Genomic DNA, 8,539 nt, shown 5'->3' with positions numbered 1-8,539 from the left:
CAATTATAATATCAAAATAGCATTTACCTGTTGCAACATACGAATATTTTTTTAGTCGTATTAAAAATATAATCCTTATTACATTTAATGAAACTAATTTGGTGTTTTAAATGCTGCTAATAAACTTGATCAAACTTAAAATAAAAAAAATCAAAACAACTAATAATATGAAAGGATAGGGTACTAGGCAAACAAAAGTTTCCAAATTCTAATCCAAGCCAGTCAGGTCAGGTCCATTAAAAAACTTTGGAATACGGACATGGTCGCGTCACTTTCGGCCCGGCCCAAACGAAACCAGTCCGCCTCGGTCTCTTCTTCTTCTTCTTCCCAATTTGCATCCCTACTTCCACGGGAAGCATCACCGAATCGGCGAGCGAGAGCGACTCCTCCGATCCTCATCGCTCCCTCCGCCTTGCCGCCGGCGCCGCGCCCCCGCCGGAATCCTCATTCGCTTCGCCTCGCTTCTCTTCTCCGAGGTGAACTTCCCTCGATCGATCCCTTGTGCCAAGCGCGAGTATTAGGGTTAGGTCTCTCTCTTGATCCGGTGGTCGATTATTTGCTCTGCATGCGCTGTGTAGATTAATTAATTGTCCTCTTGGCCTCGATCCCCCATGATTGGTGATGTAGTTAGGGCGCGTGATATTCTTTTGTCTGTTTTTTACCCGGTATCTATATCCAACCAGATATATGTGATATTTTTAAATCGAAAACTTAGCCCCTCAAATAATCCAATCTAAAATTTACTCCTATGGAGATTTGCACTTAGGACTTTGGAGTGCTACTCTACGTGCCCTTTCGCTCTGAACATAAGTGGGATTTGGTAGCTAATAGTAAGTATTTTGGAATTAGGAAGCATTAGTAGGATTCGAACCCATTGTTAAAGAAACCTATTCACCACTCACTATTTGTGACCATAATAGCATTGCATTGCAAGTTATGTAAACCAATGGTTAAATTACATTATTCTGGACTCTATCTATTAGCATGCTACAACTTGGCTGCACAGGATGGTAGATGCTAGATAGTGTGCCATGTAGTATTACATTTGTATAATATAAGCACTACTCTAATTGTACCAAATTATCAATCTTTGTTCTTTGCTTATATCTCACAGATTTGGATATAGTATTACACTGTATGTAATATAAGTAGAGTTTTCATTGTACCAAATGATCAACCTCTGCCCTTTGCTTATCTCAGATCTGGAGGAACTAGCTAGTACCAATTAAGATTCACCATGGAGCCAGATGCTTCTCCAACAAGTACCACTTCTTGTTCCAAGCAATCCAAGCTACCATTGGCATTGTTAACTCTGGAATGCAACAGCAACAAATGTTTCCTGTTCGATCCATCCACCAAGCAGACCCGTGGAGCAACCGACATGGCCGCCTTCTTCCTGGACGCCGCGACATTGGCGTTCGAGAACCGCGGGTGGCTGCTCATGGTCCAGAACTACCGCCATAGCCCCCGGCGAGAGAAAACACTGCGAACCGTCTTCCTGTCCACGCCGGCAACGGCCGGCGGGTGGACCTGCCGGTGTTCCGCTCCGTCGCCGGTGGCCTCTTCGTCTTCCACATCAACTCCCATGGGGAGCCACTGGTGGTGGCCTGCGTCGAGACGGCCTCCGATTATCCCACCATCCTGCCCCGGCGACGTGTACTGGACAACCTACAAGAACACGAACACCTCCCCCCCGCAGCAAGCTCGCCACGGGCGGCGCCGCGCCGCGTTCACATTCATCGTGGACGCGGCGTTGCGCGGGAAGCAGGTGGTCTGCGCCGACTACCGTGGGAGGATCTCCGTGTTCGACATGACGGAGACGGCCTGGAGGACGCCGGTGCCCTCGCCGGGGTGGAACTGGCAAGAGGATCACTTCCTCGTCACCGCCTCTGGCGAAGGCGGTGGCGAGGAAGAGGAAGAAGAGGAGGTCATCCTAGTCTCATGTCGCCGTCACGATGATCAGTTCTGCGAGTTCAAGTTCTTCAAGCTGGATATAGCAATGGCGCCGTCGCCATTGGACGCCGGCGATCTGGATGGGTTCAGCTGGTTCCTCTGCCGTGGTAGATCCTCCCGTTTAAGGGAGGAGAAAGGTGGGAGGAAAGTGTACACGTTCTGCCCTGACCGGCTGTGGGGTGAGAGCAGAACGATCGATCTTGGAAACGGAAAGAAGAGGAAGATGGCTCCTTTCAATCCACGAGGTTTGATAGAGAAATCCATCACAAATGTATATGCACACAATCTGGTTGATGGTGTTGTTGAGGAGCTTCTCCCGGCATCGATTGTGACTGAGGCACGCCATTGGGTTCACTCTGCTGTCTTCAGTGAACCATTTGCCTGATTCTAGAATTTGGGTTAATTGGACCTGATGATGCTAAATTTTCAAACATGGCATTTCAGTGTAAGCCTAGTGACATTGTCGGAGGAACTTCACTGCTTTCATCTTTTGACATTTTCTTCTGGGTAATCACATGATAAAACATGGTTCCATTCACAGGCCCTTGCAAATACAAAATGTTCTTGGCACATACTCATGCGTAGCTCTTCTTTCAGTTTTCTGGATAAGCAGATTTTCAGTGTCAGGATTTCCTGAATATGAATCCTTAAGTATCTGACTGGTTAATCGAGCATCAACACAAAGCATCCAAAGACAAGAGACAGAAAAACGAAGCATAAAACATCTGGTACACTGATAACACTGTCTGTCTACTCCAGACTTCCATGTTACAATACCAGTACAACTACCATATCAACATATGTAGCAGGCTGTCCATGGAAAATATTCTGCCAAGTCTATCAGACTAATGCTGGCTAACATATTCTGCCAAGTCTATCAGACTAGTGCTGGCTACCTAGTTATGTGGATGCTACAGCCTATGTCATGGCCATGTTAAGACGTAGTTAGATTACCAAAATTCGATGCTTAGCGCATCTGATCAAACCCAAAACATTGGGCATATAGGTCGAAGTTTATGTTTCTTGAGAGGTATAGACAATGAGACGAACCAAAAGGCAGACTGACAGAGACAAAGGCACTGCATCCAGAGTTCACAGCGAAACAAACTCGACGTCGCTTACGCATCCTCCAGACTGATCTTTGGATGAACCAGGTGGAGTCGATTGAGACCCCGTTGCTGACACTCGCCCTCGTTTCATAGTTTTCTTCTTTGTGCGTGGAGGTAGTGGCGCAGACTCCTCGGGCTGGTGCAAGTCTACAGGGTATGACACCTCAGACTGGCTGACATCAACAGATCTTGAGGTTGAAGCACCAAGCTCACCAAGCAGTTCGCTGCGTGTAGGGGGTGCTGCCCAGCAGAGTGGATCCACTGAAAAATAACAATGTATACTCAATAACAAATATATCAGCAAAAGCTCCCAAGAACAGGTAGTTTTGACAGGATATAGCTATGGGATGAAACTGGGGGAAAATATATTCAGTTAATATCACAACACTAAATGATATTTAGATGGTGCTAAGATCAAGAAAGGATGTAAAGTAGCAAAATGCAAGGGCATCATGAGTACATGACTTCTCACAGCTCATTTGACTGAAAATAACTAGACATGCTTGCATTGCAAAGATACCTCCAACTGTGCCATTTGCGCAGCAACTTACCTTGTTTGAAGCACGCCTCCTTTCCAACAATGTGGGGAACAAGAAGTTAAAAATGAAAAAAAAGTAGAATAGATGTAACAAACCTAGGACTGATAACACACCTTGCGCAGTCTCAAGAAGCTCTGGTAATTCAGGAGTTGCTGCATATGTATGCTTCCTGACATAGTCTTCTTGCAGAGGCTTGGGGGTGGCGAAAGAGAACTGGGTTAAGTTAACCCCTTGCCTAATGTAGTGTGGGTTCTCTGCCAAGTACCTAGAATATGGACATAATAATTACATCATTTCCTGGGAAATATTTCAAGAACTTTCCAGAGCTTTTCCAGAGCTTCGTTTTGTTGTACCAGACCAACTAGAACTAGGTACCCCAAGTAATACACTAGCCACACAAAATATGCAACAAAAAGAGCACAAATGGATGAATCCCACCTCCCAACTTCTACCAATGACCTCAACTTCTTCCCAGTTGGAGAAGTGTAGTACCTGAAGGAAAAAAGAAAAGTATTTCACATATGTCAACCTCGAGTATCTTGTGTGTCCTACAAGCAATGTTGCTGTTCGAAATATCATATAATGAAAAAGTTCCTGAGGAAACTGGCAAACATAATAATGGCTGTTTGCATTATTCAAGCAGGCATATCATAAGGAATTAGTGAGATATTTGCTATGGTGTTACAAAGTATTAACTGAAAACTGTAGAAGTTTCATGATCATAGGTGGTACTAGTATGAATAAACTTGAGATCGCACTAATTATTTAGAAAGTGTTAACTAATCTTAGCAGTTAGCAGCTAGTCAAGGCATAAATAAACAGGACCAGTGTGCCACGATTAACATGAAGATGCTATTAGGCACATAAAGAAAGAAGTTTGATATCCGAATATGGAAACGGCCAAAAATATGGTACCAAATATCACGTACTACTGCAAATCCAGGAAAGGAAACAGTGACATACACATCTGCAAACTTGCTGCAACCCTCTCCTCTGATTCTGACCTCTCTATCCCAGCCAGGAGGAGTCTGGGAAATGCTTGCCTTGTCAATCGCCCACACCCTACTTCCATCCTGTGATATATCTTCAGGATCAACGCAAGATATAACACGGTTCCATTCACGAGCTCTTTCACATACAAACACATCCTGACAAATATTCTCACGTATCTCTTCATATTTCTCTTTTGTTGGGATGATCCTCCATTTGAAGCAGTGAGCACATTGCACGGTGTAAGCACCGATAGATGGTAAAACAGTGTTATATCCGTGTCTTGGCTTCATGTATCTTTGGTTCAGCGAAGTATAGTTATCTATAGGCTCAGTAACTTCAACTTCCCCTTGTTTGTCATACGTGATCTCAGGATTGTACATGACAAGGTGCTTTGATGTGTCTTCCATTGAGTAATCCTTGTGGATATTCGCATCACCATCACTGTCATCATCAATAATGTGTACCTCAACAGTGTCATAGAACTCGCGAGGCTTCTTTTTTGAAGGTTGAGACTTGCGAGAATGAACTTTCATAGTGTTGGGGTTATGACCTTGGAAAGTCCTCATGACATGCTGTCTTTTACCTGTAATAAGGAACACAGGGTTCAATAACAGCAGCATGATTTCAGAAAGGGTATCCCTTTCTGTTCCCCGTTAAAGAAAACAATACAATATGATAGTAATTCAATGACCAGAAGGAAATCAGTACATCACATGAACTGCAGCATCAAAAAGATTATATACAAGAAGTTGAAGTTCATCACCAGTGAAAGCTGGGGAATGAAAGCAATCAATTCTGTTAACTACCTCATGCAATAACTAATAAGTATATGTCTTTGATAAGGTTCCAGTTATTATGTCTTTCACATGATGAAATGGAAAATTCATCCATTTTGATGGCCGGATAATTGTTATATGCTAGTGCACAGATCAACCAAGTACACAAAAATATTGGTATACCTAAAACATGAAGTAACAGAAAATCTGGGGGGAAAAGTTATATCATTTCCTTCTGCACCTAAGTACTCCCTCCATTCCAAATTGATCTATATATTTCATAGGTACACTAAGACCAAGAAAAGCTAATAACTCTCTCATACTATATTTACTCTAGCAACAAACTCGATGCATCCACCATCCCCACTATTTCCTAGCCAATAGCAAATGTGCTTTTTTCAAATGTTTTGAGTTGAAAGTTTTTAAATATTGACTTGAAAATTTTCAAATCTAGCCTTGAAAATTTCAATTCTCGAGTGAAAATTTTCGAATCTTAGTTGAAAGTTTTCAAAATTTTCAAATCTGGACTTGAAAGTTTTCGAATATCGAGTTGAAAGTTTTCAAATCTCGAGTTGAAAATTTTCAAATCTCAAGTTGAAAGTTTTCAAAATTTTCAAATCTAGACTTGAAAGTTTTCGAATCTTAAGTTGAAAGTTTTTAAATCTCGAGTTGAAAATTTTTAAATCTCAAGTTAAAAGTTTTCAAATTTTTCAAATCTGGATTTTGAAAGTTTTCAAAATTTGACTTTAAAATTTGAAACTTAAATCAAAAGTTTTCAAATCTAACTTAAAAAATTAAATTTTCAATCTGTTAGTAAAAAAATCTCTTAAAAATCTTCAGAATCTTTTCTAATTACTACTAGTATCATTAGTGTTAAATATTAACTAATAAATTAATAGATGTAGTTAAAGTCTTAAGGGGAGGTGCTTGCTAGCCGCGCGCACGCGCTAGCTATGAGCCCCAAGTATCAGACCATGTATCAGTACACTATAAGTATATATTTGTAGGTAACTACTATATATATTAACTATTAAATTAACTATAGATAATTTAGACTTAGCAGTTAGCTATACTATCGAACTTGCTCTACTATAGAGTACTACTCCTTTTAAAATAAACGTTGATGTTAGATTTTTTGTAAATCATTTGATCATTTACTAATTTAAAACTTTTGTATAATTATATAAAGGTACTGAAGTATTTTTTTTAATAGATGATGTCGTTGTTATTTTGTCACATGTTTGACTATTCGTTTTATTTAAGAAAATTTACGTAATTATATTTTTTTTGTTGTGAGTTGTTTTATCATTCAAAGTAATTTAAGCATGATTTATGCTCCCTTTATTTCATATTATAAGTTATTTTGACTTTGGTTAAACTTAAACTACTTCATGTTTGATCAAGTTTGTAGACAAATATAGTAATATTTACAACACTAAATTAGTTTTATTAAATATGTTTTCATAATATTTTTTCTTGAGATGAAAATTTAATTAACTTTTTCTACAAACTTGGTCAAATTTAAACTAATTTGCCTTTACCAAAGTTAAAACAACTTATAATCTAAAACGGAGAGAGTATCTTATATATTTGTATAAAATTTTTAAATAAAACGAATAATCAAACATGTGTTCAAAAGTTAATAGTGTCATCTATTAAAAACCGAAGAGAGTATCTCAAATGCCCGGATATGCTGTATGAAGCCAAATCTTGAGGTGAACCTCTAGATTATGTTTATCATAGCAGAGGCCGGTCATAAAGAATATGGAGTTATGGGCGAGCCGTGGTGGCTTTACTGGGCATATTACACCCATGGTTTTAAAATAAATCAACCTCGTACGAAATGTGACACATAATAGTATTATAAATCTAGATATACGCCATTCGTCCCAAAATAAACCAAACCTCGAGTAGCTAGCTAGGCACTATATGCTAGTACGTATATGTGCGATTAAAGTCTAATTTAAGAGTGCATTTAGTAGAGTTTTAACTCCTAAATCTAACTTAAAGAGGGGAGTTGCGGTGTGGCCCAAACTACGCTCCATCCTATGCCTATAGCCTGTTCCGTTTTCTTTTTGAGCGAAGTTGAAATATTTTGAGCCCAATTTAAAATCTGACAAAACATGATAGTACTCCATAACTCCAACAAAGTCAATGTTTTTGCCAAAAAGAGAGAAAAAAAAGGTCAATGTGTTCTATTTTGGTGCTGTGCTGGGCCTTCCACCAGATCCATTTGTATTCTGGAAGGCCCATTCGGAATCCATATAGGAGGAGGAGATGGGCCCGGCCCGGCCCATATTTCGCGACCTCGCGTTCCCCCTCCTACTCCAACTCCAACCACCCCACGTCGTCAACCTCTCGATTCCCCATTCCAAAACAAAATTAAAACCCTAGACCGCCATGTTCGTCCCCGACCTCCCACCCGCGCCGCCGCCGCCCCCACGCCGGCGACACTCGCCGCTACGGCCTCTACTCCCCGGAGCAGCAGCACCAGCGTGCAAGCTCCTCCACCGCTGCTGGTGACCGACGTCCCGTTCTCTCCTCGATCGCCGCCTCATCGCTGTGCAAGCTAGCTTAACTACCTTGATCGATCTATAGGATGGAGTTCTAAACAGGGTTCAGAATTTCGGGTCTATAGATATGAAATGATTTCGCCCGGAATTTTTGGATTTCTTTTCAATTTTTTTTTGTGTATTTGTTCAGATTTGACTAAATTTTGATCAAATTTTAAATTATTTCAGGCCGAAATTTAATTCCAGTATAACCTGAAAACGACAATTTGAACCCTGTTTCGAAGTATACTCATTTGCTTTTAAGACGCAGGCGCATGTACGAAGACGAGGGAGATAGACGCAGAGATGATCAGTATGTTTGCTGATCACCGGCACACTGCAGGTGAGCTTATTATTTCATGACTTATATATCTGTGCAAACTTAACACCGTACGTGAATGAAAAATCTTATGTTTATCTAATGTGCAGATCTATTGGTCATCACAAGAGAAGCTTAATTAAGCCCCTCGCAGCTGAGTACTTTACCGTATGATCGCTGCAAGAGCCCTCCTGAAAGATTTGATGGTATACGTAGTCCAGTGTAAGAACATGGTGGTGTTCTTTTCTCTTGAAGATGAAGATGAAGATAAAGATTAAGTATTTTACGTAAAATGAGG

The 8,539-nt window shown here is 40.7% G+C and overlaps 2 protein-coding genes across 2 annotated transcripts; one reads left to right on the top strand and one right to left on the bottom strand.

The window, feature by feature from the left end:
* Positions 1-350: 350 nt before the first annotated feature.
* Positions 351-2,525, top strand: LOC4341975 (uncharacterized). The gene is made up of 2 exons (XM_015786678.3): positions 351-476; positions 1,201-2,525. The coding sequence occupies exon 2, from the start codon at positions 1,238-1,240 to the stop codon at positions 2,336-2,338; it is 1,101 nt and encodes a 366-aa protein (XP_015642164.1). The 5' UTR covers positions 351-476; positions 1,201-1,237; the 3' UTR covers positions 2,339-2,525.
* A 139-nt stretch (positions 2,526-2,664) lies between these two features.
* Positions 2,665-5,172, bottom strand: LOC112939372 (methyl-CpG-binding domain-containing protein 2-like). The gene is made up of 4 exons (XM_066311213.1): positions 4,565-5,172; positions 4,040-4,093; positions 3,715-3,866; positions 2,665-3,323 (listed from the first exon to the last, which is right to left on the bottom strand). The coding sequence occupies exons 1-4, from the start codon at positions 5,158-5,160 to the stop codon at positions 3,046-3,048; spliced, it is 1,080 nt and encodes a 359-aa protein (XP_066167310.1). The 5' UTR covers positions 5,161-5,172; the 3' UTR covers positions 2,665-3,045.
* Between the last annotated feature and the right edge of the window lie 3,367 nt (positions 5,173-8,539).

This window comes from Oryza sativa, chromosome 6 (assembly GCF_034140825.1).
Source record: "Oryza sativa Japonica Group chromosome 6, ASM3414082v1".
Taxonomy (NCBI): Eukaryota; Viridiplantae; Streptophyta; class Magnoliopsida; order Poales; family Poaceae; genus Oryza; species Oryza sativa.
The sequence above is the reverse complement of the archived record's forward strand: the minus strand, read 5'-3'. Positions and strand labels throughout refer to the sequence as shown.